This window comes from Cibotium barometz, chromosome 1, assembly GCF_041138505.1.
Source record: "Cibotium barometz isolate CiBa-2024 chromosome 1, ASM4113850v1, whole genome shotgun sequence".
NCBI classification, from domain to species: domain Eukaryota; kingdom Viridiplantae; phylum Streptophyta; class Polypodiopsida; order Cyatheales; family Cibotiaceae; genus Cibotium; species Cibotium barometz.
This window is the reverse complement of record NC_141046.1, coordinates 49,039,510-49,059,611: the sequence shown is the minus strand read 5'-3', so window position 1 is coordinate 49,059,611 and position 20,102 is coordinate 49,039,510. Positions and strand designations below refer to the sequence as shown.

Here is a 20,102-nt window from a genome sequence, read left to right as displayed (position 1 = left end):
TCAAAGTATGAATTTATTGCGTAAAGCTCTTTTCTTTTAGAGATGAGTTATCCATATAGACAACAAAGGTAGAGCCATACAAATAATGTCTCCACATTTTCAAAGCATGAATTTATTGCGTAAAGCTCTTTTCATGCATTGGCCACTTAATCTATGGGTTATTCATCTTTTTACTCTCAAAAGCAATTGGTCTACTATCTTGGAACATCCTCAACTAGTCTAATAGCATAATCACTAGCATCCATTTCAATCACAAAAGGTTTACTTTGATCCACAATTTGAAGTATAGCCTCATGTTTCAACTCATTGAAACATTTATCTAGCTTCCTCAGGCTTTTTCTTATTGTACTTGTTTTTATCCACCCCTTTAGAAAGATACAAAAGAGGGAATGCAATCTTTGCATAATTCTAAATGAATGTCTTAAAGAAGTTTACAAATTGCCAAAAAGGATTTGACCTTAAAATTGGCTCCTTTATCTTCCCATAATCAATATGGACACTATTAAACGGTAATAAGGTATGTCAGTTCTCTTGCTTAAAGAAATAACACTTTCTCTCTTTAGTAAATATCTAACACAATTCTTAGACACTGGGCATGTTCCTCAAGGGTCCTACTATATACAAAGAGGATGAGGATGCCTTCCAAGAAGAGTCAAGACTATCACAAATTTTACCAATATATGGATGAAAGATATTGTTTATCAGGTTGGAAAGTAACTAATGCATTCGAATGGTAAAACTAAGAACTCATAATGACCACATACTTGGTTCTAAAACCAGTCTTAAGGATATCATCTTAATTTGATTAAATCAACATTCATGGATTATCATACTCCCTAAGGCCGATCAATATGGTCATCCATCCTTGGTAAAGGATGTATATAGTGAATTTGTTAAGCCTTGTAATCCATAAAGCCGATCAATATGGTCATCCATTCTCAATAAAGGATGTATATAGTGAATTTGTTAAGGCTTGTAATCCACACACATTCTTTTTATCTTCTCCTTCTCTTTCCACCACTAGGAGAACTAGTTCTCCCCACCATGGCGACTTGCTAGGCCTCACATGCCCCATCCACATGTACTACTAAAGTTGTCTAGCAATTTCAAACTATAAGGCTACCTACACAATGGTTGTGCCCTCGGTATAAGCTCAATTTATGGTCTACACCCCTTTTTGGAGGTAAACCATATGATGGCAGTTTTTTTTCTTGAAACAGGTCCGAGTATTTAGGCATGATCTCTTGAAAGAGTTTTTCTTTTGGAGAATCAACACTTCAAGAAGGTCAACACCCTTCGAGCTATTCATGACACGAGAGATCAAACTAACTTGCTAGTCTCCAACAACCAACCTCTTAAAAAGAATTGAATCACTCATTTCTTCCTTTGCAATAGCTAAACTTATAGCCCTAAAATAGCCAATGCCCACATATAATCAACTCCACATTAACAAGTAGAAAAGAACCAAACTTTATTAATCTAGAAACACTTCATACTTTTCTTAAGTGAAGATGCACACATACTATAACTACGTTGTATTGTATTCTTAAGAAAACAATAAAGAACACCACATTCATCATTGCGAAGCATTTTCATAGTTTCCAAAGTAGAACATACATGACTATCATCACTCATCAGGAGACACATTTGAACAATCTACATAAAAGGAAATCTTTCTCATTGGACTAGAAGGATCACCATATAAATAAAACTTCTTCTCATTATGTAGAAAAGTGATTACATGATGTATAAAGTCAATATTTACACGAGCTCTCTTATGGAAAAGCCGCTCTTTGTGCCAGCAAAACATCTATGTTATCAAGGCACATAATTAGAAAAGAAAGCTCTTCCTTGTAGCCTAAAATCTTTAGAGTGACTAGAGGAGCCCTCGAGGAACCGTCCTTTATCAACAATGGGTAATTCTTTGAGAAAGGTTGATCACATATTGATGGTCACAGGTAATGCCCCTAGGATACGTAATCTCTAGATAACAGAAGCATTATTAAAATTATGAGTACTCCATCATCAAACCAAAAATGCAAATGGGTTCCATGACTTCACTACTTGACATGTGGATTGAATTATATTGAACAAACACCCCCATGTTCAAACATTAATTCTCATAAAGAATAGAGATTAGTACTATGAATACTTAAGTGGATTTTCTAAAACTATGCTCGATTGTGCCAAGGGGATTGTACCCGATTGTGCCAAGTGTGCATGTGCCTATGGTTCTATACTTCCACCACCATCAAGATGATGGACACTAGAATGCACAGTGACCTTGTCTATGACATTTAAAATATGCCCCTTTAAGAGCCTCAGGGATCGTATAATAGAAATCATGGAGGCGAGAGAACTTAGTAATAAGTTCTCTAAACTCCTAGATGAATGCCTCAATAAACATCCTCCTGCCCAATTAAAAATTTGATAGTCTTGTCAAGTTGTCTCACAAACCCTCCATAAACATAGTTTTAAAAGCTTCCAAGGTTCCAAGAGTAGCGGCTTTACCTTTAAGCTCTTGCCACCATGTGGGTTTACCTTTAAGATCTTGCCACCATGTGGGTTTACCTTTAAGATCTTGCAACCATGTGAAGGCAGAACCTCTAAGAAACAGTTCCATCTCTATAATCTTATGCTCATCTAGATAATGCACTATGGGGTAAAATGTTCCCACCTACTCAACCAAGCTCTAATAAAGTCTGAGTGTGCCTCTCCTTCTTCTTCTTGGAAAACAACACAAGTGAAAGGAGGATAAGAAGCCAAGGAAAGTAAAAGGAGGATAAGCAGCCAAGGAACTAAGTAGATTTCCCTTTGCAGTGGTCTAATATTGCCCTCTAAGAGTAACTCTAGCTAAACCCATTGAAATAATGCTCTCAGCTTGGTAGAATCTAAGAGAACCATTTATGGAGAATGTAGGCAAAGGACCATAGCAATAGGTTTATGACTTGACTGGTCACACCATAGATGTAGCTTCCATATCTTTGCCAAATATAATTGACTTGGTTTAGTGATGGTTTATGTTTAATTCAATAGTTGAACCAAAATTTCTTTAAATACTAGGCTTAATCCCTTCTTTTTAAATGTCCAAAAATCACACGGGAAATTGAAAAGAAATTGTAAGAGTTTCTCCCCTTCCCTTGCCCCAATTAACTCAAGATTTCCATTAAATTTCATATGTCAAATCCATGACAAAAAACCACTAGTAGAGAGGAGAAAGCAACTTAAAGTGTATTGTACCACTTCACCGCTTAACATGGTTTCATCGGCTTATCCTATTGTAAGACACTTTGCCACCTTACTCGCATGTACTGGAAGCCCTTGTAGGATGGCACTAGAATCTATGAAGCAGCCTTACCTTGATCTTAATGCCAAATAGGAAATTCACAAACTTTACGCACATACTTTCTTAAGACTAGAACAAGTGGCCACATACCTAAAAGCTACTTATTTATATATTTAGGCATTCTATACATTAAGAAATAATAGATCATTCCCTTGTAATGGAATACTTGTGAGCTCTTCCTCTTTTCCCTACCCTCTTGCTTGTGTTCTATTGAATCTTGCTTACTTTGATGGATGCTTTCTTAGATAGGTTTGATTGTAGGATCTCCCTCTTCTCCCTATCCTCTTGCTTGTGTTCTATTAAATTACTTGATATTTTTGATTATAAGATCTCTCTTACATGAGTTTCTCCTCTCCTTGCTTATATATAGATAGGTTTAATTGTAGGATATCCCTCTTCTCCCTATCCTCTTGCTTGTGTTCTATTAAATTAATTGCTTGATGGATGCTTGCTTATATATGTTTGATTATAGGATCTCTCTTACATGAGTTTCTCCTCTCTATCCACCACACGTGTGATTGATCCACAGTGTAGGCAACCTTCTTCTCACCTCTATCAAGATGATTGAAGCTTTATCTCCACAACTAATAGCCATGGTGGTAGCATTTCGGTTTGATAATGGAGTGAAGACGATGGATTGGCTAGCACACCCACATAGGGAAGTAACATTTGTGGCTCTATGGAAAAGTACCAAACAACACTTATTTTTGCATATGCTAAGGGAAGCTATTGAATTGAACATATTTCTTTGGCCGAAGAAAGACCCTTATTTCTTTGGCCATTTCCATGAATTTAAAGCTTAAAAGGCTTTAATTAAACCAAGAAATGGCTTAGCAATTATGATTAGGGCATTATCCACTCTGAAAATAGAAGCTACAAGCTTCTTTCATGTATTGCTTTCAATTGGTAGCCTTACCAAAAATACTCAATAATTTGTATAAGCACCATTAATTAGGATTAATAAGCTTAATTACTCCCATACAAGTCCAAGAAAACCTTGAAAAAATCATAAAATCATGCCAAACCACCTCTCAGGTTGGGAGACATAAGGACACATTCTTGTGAAACTCATATGTGAGCCCAATCTATGTGAGTCTATAGGGATGTGATGTGAGCCTATAGCTACAGAGACATGATGTGAGTCTACCTAGGTGAGACATAAGGCAAGTACCAACCAATTAATACTACCTTGAAGACTTGTAAGGACACACCTATTCATGTCATATAAATATTTTCTTGTCATATTAAAATCTATACTAGCATCAAATTCCAAGGAAATTATGGAGTGAAATAGAAACAAATGATTAAAAGAAGAATGTTATTATTTATGAGATATAACATGTAGTAGAGGGAAAGAGATGGAGCATAGGGAATAAGTCATAGAGAGGAAGATGTAAAAGAAGAGGAGAATTATAAGCTATAAATGAAGCCTTGCCCTCCTATTTTTTTGAAAGGAGGTGAAATGGAGAGAGAAAATTATAAGCTATAAATGAAGCCTTGCCCTTGCATTTTTTTGAAAGGAGGTAAAATGGAGAGAGAAAATTATAAGCTATAAACAAAGCCTTGCCCTCCCATTTTTTTTGAAAGGAGGTAGAATGGAAGAAAAAATTAGAGACCAAATAAGTGGGTCAACAGAATGCCACAATGGTTATCATATGAGCTTTTCATGATTTTACCCTTCTAGATTCTAATCATACACCTTGCCTTTCTTGAACTCTAGGCCTTGTTATACTTTTCACATCAAACCTTGATTGCTTTGATTGGTTGGCCTTGACTTTGAACACCTTGATTCTCATATTTTTAGACTCGTATCATGCTCTACCTAGACCTCCATAAAGCCATGGATCCCCCACTAGGGGCGGTGTTGTTCTCCTTTAAACATCACTACTTCAAGCTTCATCCAATTGAGTTTGAGGGTTCCTATGGGGCATGGCAGTTGAGTTTACTTCACCTTTCTCCATCCACTCTTCATTGCATGGGCCCCTTGCTTATGGGGCATTAATCCATTTCACACCTAGGTTTGACCAATGTCTAGATAATCATTCCTTTGATATTTTCTTGATATCTTGATGATTTGGTGACTCATTCCCTTGTAGGTCCTCATATCAAACCTTGATTCACTTTGAGATTTTCTTGATATCTTGATGATTTGGTGACTCATTCCCTTGTAGGTCCTCATATCAAACCTTGATTCACTTTGATTTGTTAGCCTTAACTTTGAGCAACTTGTTCCTCATCCTTTCAGAATCATATCATGCTCTACCTAGACGTCCATAAAGCCATGGATCCCCCACTTGTTCTCATTTAAATATCACTACTTCAAGTTTCACCCAATTGAGTTTGAGGGTTCCTCTGGGCCATGGCACTTCCTTTGCTTCACCTTTCTCTTCATTACATGGGCCCCTTGCTTATGGGGACTTAATCTATTTCACACATAATTTTGAGGGTCTCATTGTGTCTAGATAATCATTGCCTTGAGATTTTCTCGAGATCTTGATGATTTGGTGACTCATTCCCTTCTAGGTCCTACCATGTTATCAATCTTTTTTGGGGAACCTCTCCTCTTATCCCTTATGGTTTTTATTTTCTCCATGGTTTATGACCACATTACCCTTGTTCCTAACTACATTAAGAACCCATATTTTCATTATTCTACCCTTACATTCATAATGAAACTGACTGGATCACTAACAAGCTTGATGAGGTTTGGATCTTGCTTCATAATTTTGACCTAATGTCTAGCAACAACGGGATTCATCATTTTTTGTTTGTGAGTCCATTTGTGTCAATGTTAATGCTTCTATGAGTATATGGCTTTAAGTGGAGGATATAAAGTAATTCTAGGACCTATAACCTCATTATAATGGAGGAACCTTCATCAATTAGCTGCTCCACTTGAGATTTTTTTGCTTCAAAAATCACCTCCTTTTGTCTCATTTGCACTACCCTCGGCACCCAAATCTATTTCACATTTGATGGGCCTTGGTGCACTGTCTTCTTCTTGGACTATTGAACTTGAGTAATGTTAGCTAGCTTGTTGGTGGGGCATCTTGGCATAATCTCTTCTTGGGAACCCAACATTGGAAAGATCTGGCACTATCTCTTCATCTTTGAGCATGTAATATGGCTTTCGATATACCCTTATTTTCATGGTCCTTAAATTCCAAGAATGTCTTCTTTATGATAAATAATGTTGCGTTCTCCTTTTCAGCTCTCTTTGGGCCCATGATTGACTATTTTTGCTCACTTTTTCCCATGGCTCTTGCATTATGGGCTTAATGTTAGTCTGATTTGTTGGGAAATTCCAAAGGATTTTGTGGCACCTTCAACGAAAAATCTGCATGAATACATAAGGTATAGAAAACAAATAAAAACTAGCCTCATTGTCACGCAAAATTTGTAAAAGTCTGCAACTTCATGGGAAACCTTCACGTCCCCAAGTCTGCAACTTCACAGGAGGTTGTATGTATGCTAGGGAGTAAACTTACAATGATGTCTACTGAATTATGTGGAGAAGGGACTAAATGTGTACCTAAACAGGATCCTTGGTGGGACTCCTAAGGTTCAAGATTATGTGGAAACCTAGCCCCTTGATGACTTACCTTTTCCTTTGTGATTTCACTGCCATAATCCTCTCTTGAATTGGCTCCTTTAGTGGATCTAGAGAGGATGACATTTGAACCCACCCCATGGTGGTAGATTCCTTGAGTGTATTAATTCACTGCCACACTAGCTTGTGCATCCAATTAATATTCTTGACACTATGCATATTTCCATGTCACTACTATGAGAGCCCTACTTGATTCTTTTTGTGGTGTTTGACTTAGCCTTTACATCCCTAGAGCACTAGCTTTTATAGCCATGTGTGCTGATGAGTTGATTTCACTTCCTCTATTTTGTAGCTGCATCGTATTCTTACCACAATCATGGATGGATCACCATTACCATCCTAAGCCATGGCCTTCCCAAAATTTCACCAAATGAAGGGGGAATCTATTTTTGGCAAAACTACTAATGGGATTGTATAACTTACCATTGGAATTCAAATTAGGACATCTTACATCATTCTAAGAAATTAAATCATTGGCTAATTTAATGACAAAATCCAAGTTTTCTAATGCCCTATCTATGGTACAAATCCACTGTGATAACTCCTTCTGAGAACCTCCATATAACCCTTGGAAAGTTTTTGTACTCCATTGGCAAGGTTGCAAAGTCACTCTCCCATGGCTTCATTTTGTCTTACATTGACATTATTAACTTCCAATTATCCATAGCAAAGGACATCACATCACATCTACTTCTCCATCCACTAGGGGTTCATCTCTTACATCTATTACTTTAGTAACTACCACATATTATTCATTGGCGAGCTAATCAAGGATAAGAGGGATCATGTGCTCTTGTTTTCCTACTCAATACCTTCCCATAGTGTGTAATTTTCCTTTTTCCAATGAGGGAAAACCTTTGGGGATAGTTGTATCAATCACCCCTTGGTGTCTTCCCCCCAACTCCATTGTTTGATTGATCTTATCCCACTATTCCTGATTCTAACACCTTAAATACTTCCTATGGGCCTTGAGGTACCTTTTTTTCTCAATTTCCAACTTGGTCCTCTTGTATATGAGATTATCAACTCCTTTGATTCTTATGATAAGCACCGGTCCCCCACTTCTTTGGGTAATCTACTTCTCCATCCACTACATCCAATACTTTAATAACTACCACATACTATTTATTTTCCCACTTAATACCTTATCATAGTGTGTAAGTTTATTATCACATATTATTCATTGACAAGCCAATCAGTGATAAGAGGGTTTTTTTGCCAATAAGAAAAACCACTGTTATGCCTCTTCATTTGATCCACCAAATACACCCATAAGGTCCTTATAACCTTCTAAACTTGAGGCCGGTTGCCATGAAGCTTCATCATTGGGTAAACCTCTCCATTTGACAAGGTACTCCACCAAAGAATGGTTGCATAACACCTTCTCTCTAGTGTCCAACACCTTTTTCGATATATATTCAATCATACCTTCCTCATTCATTGGAGGTAGCTCATCTTGTACTTTCACTATTGGTTCCACATAAGCTTTCAATTGAGAGACATGAAACACATCATGTATGTACGTATGGTTGCCGGAAATAATAGCTAATAAGCTACTTGCCCAACTCTTCTCTCAATCTTATGGACCATAGTATCTATGAGCCAATTTGGTGTTTGTATTACCCTTGAGAGATGTATATCTAGATTTTGGTATGCGTAAAAGCACCCAATCTCCCACATTGAATTCCACAAATCTCCTATGGGCATCGACATATTGCTTCATACTCCTTTGAGCATAATTCAAATTATCCTTGCATTGTTGTATGAGGGTTTGCATTCTTTCCACCTCATCCTTTGCATTTTTATTTGCAATATCCTCCTTATTGATCACCCTTGGTGCATTCACTTTGTACCCATAAGTAGCCTCAAAAGGCGACATGCCAATGCTTGCCTGACTTGTGATATTGTAAGCAAATTTTGCCAAAGGTAACCACTCATCCCAAGCATGTTGAGTATCATGGCAAAAATGTCTCAAATAAGTCTCCACCCACTTGTTGACTCTCTCCGTTTGCCCATCCATTTCTAGGTGATAGGCGGTGCTAGGAGTCAACTTGGTACCCATAAGCTCAAAGAGAGTTCTCCAAAATAAACCCATAAATTTGGCATCTCTATCACTCACAATTTGTTGAGGAATTCCATGCAACGTGAACACAAATTCTTGCAATTTCATCTCCTTATCATCTAACTTGCGGCTTTCGTATGCAATTACCCCATGATCTTAATACAATATGGCCTTAATTCTTCTTCGACATCCGCCCTTATTGTGAATGGCTTTGAAAAATCGAGACACACTAAAATAGGGGTTGATGTAAGCATTCTTTTGAGCTCTTCAAAACTCTTGTTTGCAATAGCATCCTAAAAGAATGCCTCCTTCTTGAGCTTGTCCATCAATGGTGTGGCTATGTGCGCATACTTCTCAATGAATCTCCTATAAAATGAAGAGAGTCCCAAGAATCCCCTCAATTGTGTTGTATTCGTTTTGGAATAGGCCACTTTTGCACACACTCCACCTTCTTGGGATCCACTCTTATTCCATCTTTGCCAACTATATGACTAGTACTTGCTTTCCTTGGTGCATGTAAAGCATCAAAAAACATGCGCACATGCTTTAAATGCTCTTCTTCACCCTTGCTATACACTAAAATATCATCGAAGAAGACCAATACAAACTTATATAGAAAAGGTTGAATAACTTCACTAGCCATGAATATGCACTTGCTTTCCTTGGCATACAATTGATTGGCACGCAAAGCATCAAAAACCATACGCACATGCTTCAAATGCTCTTCTTCACCCTTGCTATACACCAAAATATCATCGAAGAAGACCAATACAAACTTATATAGAAAAGGTTAAAGAACTTGATTCATCAAGGCTTGAAAAGTGGTAGGTGCATTGCATAACCCAAATGGCATCACCAAGTAATGATAAAGACCCCTCTCAGTCCTAAATGCCATCTTATACTCATTCCCACTCTTCATCCTTATTTGGTGTGGTAGCCGGTGGACCTCAAGTTAATATTTGTGAAGAAACGAGCACCCTTTAACTCATCTAAAAGATTATCAATGTGGGGTATAGGGTACCTATTCTTGATGGAAGCCTTGTTCAATCATGATAATCTACACACATTCTAAAGGTTCCATCCTTCTTCTTCACAAAAAGTAGCGGAGATGCAAAAGGAGATTGACTTGGCTCCACCCATCCTATGTCCATCAATTCTTCCACTTGTTTGACCATGCCATCTCTCTCCACTTTGGACAATCTATATGGTGGCTTGTTGATGGGCATAGTATTAGGCTTAAACTCTATCCCATGATCAATGTCCCTCTTCGGCGGTAAACTTTTAGACATGTTGAATACATCCTTGTATTCATCTAACAACTTTTGCATGCCCTTGTGCACTTCCTTCTCGATGGCATCATTGCTCTTATCCTTACAAAGTTGTAATACATACACATTGCCCATCTTCTTAAGATCTCTCTTAAGTTGAGTGGTATTAATCAAAGTAAGCTTTGATGCATTCGCTATCGTCAATGTAATGTTCCTTTCACCATGCAAAAACTGCATAAAACCTTGTTTCAAATTCATAGTGAAAGAATCGAGACTTGAGAGCCAATCACACCCAGGAACCATATCGATGGGCCCCATATCAAGAACAAGTAAATAAGCCTTGTAGGTATACTCTTTTGAGAGCTCTAAGCTAACATCTTGACAAATCATTGTGCAATTGCCACTTGAACTTCATGGAAAGTTGCCAAAGGTACGGGCTATAATTTAAGACCACACAATGACTTCTTGTTCACAAAGCTATGTGTACTCCCACTATCCACCAAAACATGAGCCACTCTTCCATTGACTTTGGCCTTAAACCTCAAAGTGCTTGCACCCTTGCATCCGGCATAAGAGTCATGTGACAAGGTACACAAAGTTAACTTCATGCTTTCATCCCCAAAAGTACACATAGGCATTCCATCATCATAATCTTGCCGAACCTCTTGCAAAGTGCAACCGGGGTCAAAAGGAAATTCCCCCTCAAGCACATGATCATCATCACTTTCCAAGCATTCATTTCAATCACCAAAAGCTTCATTGTCATCACCATGGCTTTGCAAAATTTGAAATGCTCCTTGTTCCACTTTTCACCACATTTGTAGCAAAGTCCTTTATTCCTCAACTCACTCATGTGGTCCTCATTCATAAACTTGCTTTTATTGGCACCACCATTGGGTGGTTTTCCATCCCCACTTGAAGCTTTAGAAGGATTTGACCCAAATCTGAAATTCTGCTTAGCACCACCACCATAGATGGTTGGGTATCTAGGAATGGTGGGAGTTGAAAAAACATCCTTTGCAAACTTTCTAAAAGTTCGAGCATTCAAATCAGCCCTATATCCACTTCTTGTCGGCCCTCTATATGCATATTTATCTTCATAGATCTTGGCATACATGATAGCTTCTTGGAGATTATCGGGCCTTTGTGCTTTTTACATCCGCCCCAATAGTTGGTTTGAGACCTTTGATGTATTTGAGCATTTTAAACTCCTCGCTAAAACCATCTATCTACATGTAGGACGAGCTTAAAAACTTTTGGGTATACTCTTTGACTTTGCCATAGCCTTGCTCCAAGTCATCCCATTCACTAACCAATTTGTCCTTCCTTAACTTGGATGTAAAGACATTTTGTATTAGAATTTTGAAGGCTCCCCATGCAGTAATCTCATAGCCGTTATCATGTAAGTGTTGCCACCAAGTATGTGCGTACCATTCATCATAATCCTCATTGTTTGTCTCTTAATGTGGACTCTAGACACATTAGACATCGTTTACATGGAGTGTAAGGACATGGGTGAAGGTCACCATGGAAGCTTGCATGAGCAAGGCTTGAATTAATATTGAGTAAAAGATGATAAAAATGATTATTATAACTTGGCCTTATAATTGTCTTATATACCCTTGGCCATTATTCACACTTAGTAATACCTTGGACCCCACATTAGCCAAGACACCATAGTCCATTAGCACTTTGTTACATAAACATACATCCACCAAAGCTTGCAACAATTAGATTCTTTGCACAGACTGTCTCGCACCCAAATTTTTGCCATAAATTTACACACTGAACTAGAAATTGGGCATATACAATCAAAATTGACACTTCAGAGAGTGCCCATACTATTTATCTGTGTGATGCAAGCCTAATACATCTTTAATGATGGTATTGCCATGTTTTCTCAGAATTCTTAATTAGGATATGCTTGTCTCTCTTAAAGGCTTGCGTTTCATTTTAGTATGTCATTTCGTTATGCTAGGTTTGACCAAGTGTACTTTTCATGAATGATCGAAGGCCATTGTGGCCTTTGGTTGTTGGCAAAGGTGCATTTACATAATAGAAAATTGTTCCATATATAGTTTTAAATAAGATCTCAGTACCTTCAAATAAGATCTTACCTTTCTTGGTAAATGTGGGTCAATTGACTGGAATTGTTGACAGCAAATGGGTGGTTGTTTGCCACCTGCACATGTAATGGTTCTTTGCTCCCTAAGATACATGTAAGTGTGGTATTGTGCCTGGACCATTTTGTGGAGTTTGTTAAAAAATATTTTCCCAAAAAGTGGAAAACCTTTATCTAAAAATTGTGAAATTATTTATAAAGGAAAATCTTGAAATCTATGAAAGTTTTTATTCCATAACTACTCAAAATCTGTAGGTATTCCATAACTACTCAAAATCTGTAGGTATTCCATAACTACTCAAAATCTGTAGGAAAATCTTGAAATCTATGAAAGTTTTTATTCCATAACTACTCAAAATCTGTCGGTATTTTGTACCTTTCAAGTTTTAAATTGGAAGGTAGTATAGAGGTGCAAACTACACTAAACTAGGGTTTTTTTTTCTTTCATATGCTTAACAAAAGCCATTAACGACGACAGCAGCACCATTAAACACTGCAAGCTCTGCCAGGTTTCCTTTATCCTTGAAGCCATTCATGAAGCGCACATAATACTGCGCAAAGCTTGAGAAAATACGGCTAACCTTCACAGCTTTGACGCCTTTCTTCCACTTTCTTTCAGTTTTCATCTGCATGGCCGGGCTACTTATTGAACGTAGAGAAGCTGAAGATGGTGAATTAGAAGGACATGGCGGCTCTTCAACTTGAGGGACAGTAATCTCCAACTCATGATCCCTAATCATGCTGCTTAGCTGGTCTTGATCCTTCATTTTGGCCATTAACAAGCAACAAGCCTTGCTAATATGTGCAGCAATCGCAATTTTAATTCATGTATGCAGCAAAAACGCGAGGTTATAAGCTTCACATCACAGAACCCACTAACCCAAATTTTCTTCCAAACGTGAAGTTGCCGTGGAGGTCTAAAATGGTTGGTTCCATGAGTATGAGCCTTTCGTGTAAAATCAAAAGTTATCACACACTTTAAATCAAAGTAATTTGATCAAGATGATTAATTATATTATACCTTGTTAGTAATCAACAGAGGTGAATAATATGAAAGTAGAGGAGGTGAATAATCAATAGAGGTGAATAATATGAAAGTAGCCACAAAAGTTTGCTTGTAATTAATGATTCCAAGGTATAAATAATATCTATACTAAATGCTTGTGTAGTCATAGTAAATAAAAGGTAGTAATTAGTTCAAGAATCTAGAAAATAAAAGGTAGTAATGCTTGTGTAGTCATAGTAAATAAAAGGTAGTAATTAGTTCAAGAATCTAAGTCACCTCCTCACACAGATTAAAATAATCCATTTAAGATACCTTCTTTCTTAAGCATGATGTCTCTAATAGGACCATCTTTCATCCCAACAGATATCAATAGAATATTATTCCATAAACCTTCTATAGAATTACATCCTTAATCTTCCTCTCATAAAACTTGATGTCACCCTTCTAGACCTAAGTGTTGTGATAGCCTTTTTGATGTTCAATTAATGATTCACTTTTAGCCCCATTAAAAAACTTTGTACATTTTTTCATTCAATTAATGATTCACCTTTCTCCACCACCATCTCTTCTTACCACCTCCCAGCCCAGCCTAGCTCCTCCCCTCTAACCTAGCTTCTCCCTTTCTCTCTCCATCTATTATAATCTCTCTCTCTCACACTCTCTCTCTCTCTTATATCACACTCTCATCTCTCTCTCTCACTCTCTCTCTCTTATATCACACTCTCATCTCTCTCTCTCTCTCTCTCTCTCTCTCTCTCTTCAGAGACTCTCACTCTCTCCATCTACTACCATCTCTCTCTTTGTATATATATCTCTCTCTCCCTCCTACCATCTCTCTCTTCTTTCTCTACCATCTCTCTCTATCTCTCTTACCATCTCTCTCCCTTGTCTATATCCCGATTGTCTCACTCTCCCTTGTCTCTCTCCCTCCTACCATCTCTCTCTCTCTCTCTCTCTCCTACCATCTCTCTCTCTCTCTCTCTCTTCTCTCACTCACACTCTCTCTCACTCTCCCTTCTCTATGTCTCTCTTCTCCCTCTCTTCCCTCCTCTCTTTTCTCTCTCTCTCTCTCTCTCTCTCTCTCTCTCTCTCTCTCTCCTACCATCTCTCTCTCTGTCTCTTCTCTCACTCACACTCTCTCTCACTCTCCCTTCTCTATGTCTCTCTTCCCTCCTCTCTTTTCTCTCTCTCTCTCTCTCTCCTGCCATCTCTCTCCCATTTCTAGATCTCTCTTTTCTCACTCTCTCTTCCCTATATCTGTCCCCCCCCCCCCCCTCTCTCTCTCTCTCTCTCTCTCTCTCTCTCTCTGATCATAACATATTATGCTCCTTTATATAGGCAAGTTATGTATGACGTGTGTTCTTATTACAATTTTATTTTTTTACCCTCACCTCAAGAGACCACATTCTTTTGGTAAAGCAAATTTATTTAAATGATTTTCACATAAAAGAGGACACAGACCATAAAAAGAAGGAGGAGGGTCTCCGTCCATAACTATGAATGATCTTTTTATACTTGCATTCTTTTCTATTACACCATGCAGAGAGATAGAGGGATAGTGTTCTATGATACCACTGAATTTGAGAGAGATCAAGACAAAGAAAAGGAAGTTCACTTGTGCAATCAAGAACATGAAACTTTTGAATGTTGCCAAATTTTAATTCTATAAAAATTATCTTATAAACTCAATTTCTCTAGAGCAAATTTAACTACTTCTTTATCTCGATCTACACAGACTACATGCAATCATCTAATCTCCACCACTAGCATATAGGTCAAGTACTAATTACATTTCTCTTGTGAAGGCATTTAGAATCAATGTCCATAGCTCTCTACATTGACCCAAAGACAACAAGTGTGCTTGCTCATCACCCTCTGCAATGTATTTTATAAACGCTTATAAGTTTGATGTAACCTATTATCTTTAAAAGTACTCACTACCAAGCTCATTCCATGTAGGAGTTATGTCTATATCAATACCAAATGTGGGTGCCCACCAGTTGGTGGGTAGCTTCATGATCATTATATGATGGTAGCCTATATATGAATCAATTCCTTCAATTCTGAAGGTGTTTATGTATTCTTCATTTACTTTTATATTTCTAATGGCCCATCCCATTTTCACAGGGTTTCCGACCAACATCTTTATTTTTCCCCGTGTCCATAGTCGTGAAGTAAAGAAAAGCCACTTTTGTGTGATGAAAACTCAATTGTTATTAAATAAGATATTATTGTGTATTAAGAAGCAAGCTTACTGTTTATTTCTCTAAATGGATTAAGAGATTGATGTTTTTGTACCATCCTAGCAATAGTTTCACTACCAATGTATAGTGCATGCTGGCCTTCCTCTGTGAACACTTAACTTTTTTTTGTGGATTTCCTACCGTCGGTCCTCGCTATGGAACTTGTGGGGACTATCTACACAATCACTATGGCTCTCCTATGGCTTAGGGAAAGGGAGCATGGATCCTCTCAAGGAAGTATACCCGCTAAGGCTTGGTCGACCTCACTGGGCTAGACATGTAAGACCTATGCTTCACACCGTCTACTGTGCTCTCCAACCACCTCTCCCAGTACCATAGTATCCCCATAGATCACTCACTCACACCACACCCATAGACCACTCACTCACACCACACACATAGATAGAAAATACCACAAGAGAGTAATATTGTATGCCAAAAATGTAGAGAGAATAATACACTTGAGGAGAGAGTGATCCCCTTTTCTCCTCCCCCTCTTCTTGTTGCAATCCTCCTCCTCGACGTTCCAATCATTCATCATGTTGCGTAGAGGGAAGATCTTCTGCTTTAGATGTCACACTCATCGGGAAAAGGTAGATGGTGCTCAAAGAGGATCTCACCCTGCCTTAAGGGAGAGGGGTGTTCCCTCCATGAGTATACTTGGCCAAAGAGGTGGCCATGCACATCCCTTGTTGGGAAAGGTGGATAGTATTCGATGAAGATCTCTGTGTTTGGACGGAGGGGTGTACCATCACGGTACCTTCAAAGTTAGCCATGCATGTCATAAGTGCATCTGGTAGTTTGAGGACTTGATGGGTAAGAGATGTCGAAGGGCACCGGCGGTGATGGCGGTCAGAGGTAATAGTGGGAGGAGTTTCTCTTGGTGGAGTGTGGAGGACCTGGCTATTTATCCATAGGTGGTCTACAATACATGACCTTTTGCAACTCTTCTCCCCAATTGTCTATGAACTTTCGATGAACGTCTACAGCACCAATGTACTATATCCATTGGGCCATGGTTTTTCTTTCTTGCAATCTCTTATAAGTGTTTATCTTATAACGATTTTTTTTATCTTGTTTCTTTAGTGTTCTTTTGCCTTGGTGAGAAGCTTCTTCATCTGATTCTTTTTCTGTGTCACTTATCTTAATTTTGGTTGTTTTGGTTCCACTCACCTGGGTTTGTTTTAGTTCTGTTTCCATCTCATTTCCAGACTCCTCCCCAGAGGTGTAAGAGTTAGAAGTGTACAAATTCTTCCCATGTGGATTCGAGCTCACTATACTCCAGTGATTCCATCGTTGTCTGAGTACATGGCACTCATCATTTACAATAGTATAATTTTGGGGAGTTCCTCGCCACATCTGGTGTTATCCATGTTGATCCTTGCCTTCCCCAACTATCTATGTTGGCCATCATTTGAATCCAATTTACATCATCACCTTCATCTATGATCTTCAAATTGGCGTATTTGTGTCCTTCTTGCATGTGAAGCAATACTGTAACAAAATTGATGGTGGTATCCGATTGATTGCCAAAAATGCCACCACTATCCATAGGATGTAGATGACCAGTCAAGGTCTACTCTAAGGACTAAATCATCGAATTGCAAAGTAGACATGGTCCTTGCCCAATCATGGACCATTTTGGCTTTATTCATAAATGGTCTTCCTAAGATCATCTCATAAAAGTCTGGTTGTTTAGATAAATCCATCAATGATTAAGGTGTGCTTTACCTGATGTTTTAGTACCTTGATCCTAAGATCTCATAACATCCTAATAGGTTTGGCAATTGTTCCATCCGCCATCTTGACAACAATGTCATAGACACTTCATGAGATTTGCCCATATTTTCCCAACACTTTTTGGTGATTAAACTCACTCCCATACCACCATCTAGGACTCCCATTACTGTGATTCCCTTGGCGCAATGAGTGACAGAGAGGGTTGTAGTAGTCTTATCACTCTCAAAGTATTGTGCCAGTTTGTTTAATGGTATTTCGACCACAGACTTAGTGTTGTCCTTGCTCTGGTGTAGTCTCTTAGGAAAGATGTTTATGCACGTTTGCAAAGAGTGGTAGCTCAACATCAAGTTCCCCATTGAGAATAGCTTTTAATGCTGCAAAGAGTTGAGGGTCTCCACACAGACATGCACTGATTGTGGTATCAATTTTTGAAGCCATAAAATCCATCAACTTAGGGATGCTCATGGGGGGAGTACTATTGCCTCTCTATCATGAGGGTGCTAGTGATATTGGAATTTCCACCTCTTGGTGGGGTTCAAGGTTCTCATACTCAAACATTCTCCTAAAGAGTCCAGAATCCATGCTTGAGACAGGTGAGTTCTCACTGACCTCAAGGATGACACTAGGTAGATCCGAGGGTTTGTGGGTTGTGATAGGCTTTAGGATGTTTGGATGAATAGTGTCAGAGATGTTTACTTGTTTTGGTCTTGGTTCTAACTCCTCTTAAGTATGTGTGACCATATCCTTGAGCTCATGAAGTTGTTCCAATTTTCTTACAAGGTTAGGCTATGAACCAAGTTTCTCTTTGTTTGGTTTCTTGAGGGCCTACACCTCCTCCTTTTTGGTCTCCTTAGTTTTTGTTTGAGTGTCTCTAGCTCAAAACTAGCCTATATGTCCACTGAATTGGAGTCCTCATCAATATCATTCATGTAGACTGGTTCATCAGGTATTCCCAAGTTCACTCATTCTATTTTCTCTATTTTTTTCCCTTTTATGGATTTATTTCTTCTATGGCCCCTCTTCTTTTTGGATCCCACTACTAAACGAAGTGGGACATCTTTCTTCTTTTCCACAATAGGTGTGTTTTGAGTTACGAGTCTTGTTATTGCATTCACAGGTGGGTTAGAAAATTGATCTCTAAGTTTGACCACCCACTCCAATCATGTTGAGATGTGTGATTATAGGACCATTCTACTGATTTACAACTACCACTTTCATTGGGTAATCTTTGTTCCAATGATCTATGCCACAATGATTACAGGTGGCATGCTAGAAGATGAAGCTTGGGTGATTGGTTGATTTTTGATGTGACACTCAGAGACTCGGTGTGATCCTTGATAATGATAGCATTGAAGAGGCATCCTCTCTTGACATTAGATTTGTTGATGTCTTGACCTCTTCCTACCATAGCTAGCTAGTATACAGGCTTTCAACTCCACCTCTTACATCGACTACATAGTCTAGATAGATCTTTGTGGAGTCCTCACAAAGCGACATGTGAGGAAGTATCCAAGTCAACCTTGTATTTTGGACACGCAAAGGTTCCTCAAAACCTATTTGGTTCAATGGTGTGATTCTCGAGGGTGGAGGTTGAGGTCCCAAAACTGGTGGAGGTAACGACACATTTTGTGCATTGTAAATTCCCCTTGCAAAATAGGTTGTTGTGCTGTTTGCTCAGCATTAGGTTGAGGTGTTGTAGTAGGCATTATGGCTTGTGGTTGTGATGGAGCTGGTAAAGTCAATTGTTGAGGTTTGGAAGTATTAGCAAACGAGTGCACCACTGTGAAGCTGCATGCCCAACATAATGTCCACAAAAAGTACAATTTCCATTATAGCATGCCCTTAGTTGAGAGTGCACAGGTGGACAACACCATCACTTGTACCTCTTTGGTATAATAAAAATTTTAAATTCTCTCGATTGTGTATCTATTGCATTGTCTATTTTACTCTCTCTTGCTATCTCTTTTCGTTGTGCCATATTCTTATAATTTCTATTTTTAATCAATTAATTTATTAATTAATTGACATAGTTGATGTAAGTGCAGATCATTGGATTGGATAATGGAGGTGAGCTGGTGGTGTTTAGGAATATTTTGAGATAATTGATTCTGAGTGTCGATAAATATTATTTGATTTTGGTGACAACAAGTGCCATTAATTCATTTTGGGCGTACCATCCATATTTATAAACAATATGTATATATTATTTGGGACATGCAAGTACCATTAATTCAGCTTAGGTGTAGCTTAGATGGCCATCTAGATAGAATCTGGATGGAGGATGTATGAAGTGTAGAAGGGGGTGGATACTAAAAGCATTGGATGCTTAGCTCATGGCAACCATGTCCATCTATAGTACTGTAAGTAGGGTGGTAGATGCGTATACAATGAGGGTAGTACACTGCATAGATACGGTCACCGCCTGTGTATCAAGAACGCGGTCCACCAACCACCGACCACCGCCCACTAATGATGGACCTAGTATTTAAGGGAATATTCCTCATATCGTCGCCTCGGGGGCTCCAAAGCATATCAGCTATGTTCTTGAGTGGGTTCCTTAACCTTCATATGCGCTCCCTCCTCCTGGGCCCCAGCTAACTCTCATACCCCCCTGACCATCTCTTAACCATCATCAATGGTCACAATAATGAATCCATTGGTGTCTAAACCGGGGTTCCCACTAAAGACATATGCACCATGGATAC

General features: G+C 38.5%; 1 protein-coding gene across 1 annotated transcript; it reads right to left on the bottom strand.

The window, feature by feature from the left end:
- Positions 1-12,702: 12,702 nt before the first annotated feature.
- LOC147642119 (uncharacterized) lies at positions 12,703-13,184 on the bottom strand. The gene has a single exon (XM_086772953.1). It carries the CDS (start codon positions 13,182-13,184, stop codon positions 12,861-12,863), a length of 324 nt encoding a protein of 107 aa, XP_086629079.1. The 3' UTR covers positions 12,703-12,860.
- Positions 13,185-20,102: the final 6,918 nt, after the last annotated feature.

Bases quoted from the DNA above. Each gene is read 5' to 3' on its own strand.
- LOC147642119 (XM_086772953.1), bottom strand. From the start codon at position 13,184: ATGGCCAAAATGAAGGATCAAGACCAGCTAAGCAGCATGATTAGGGAT.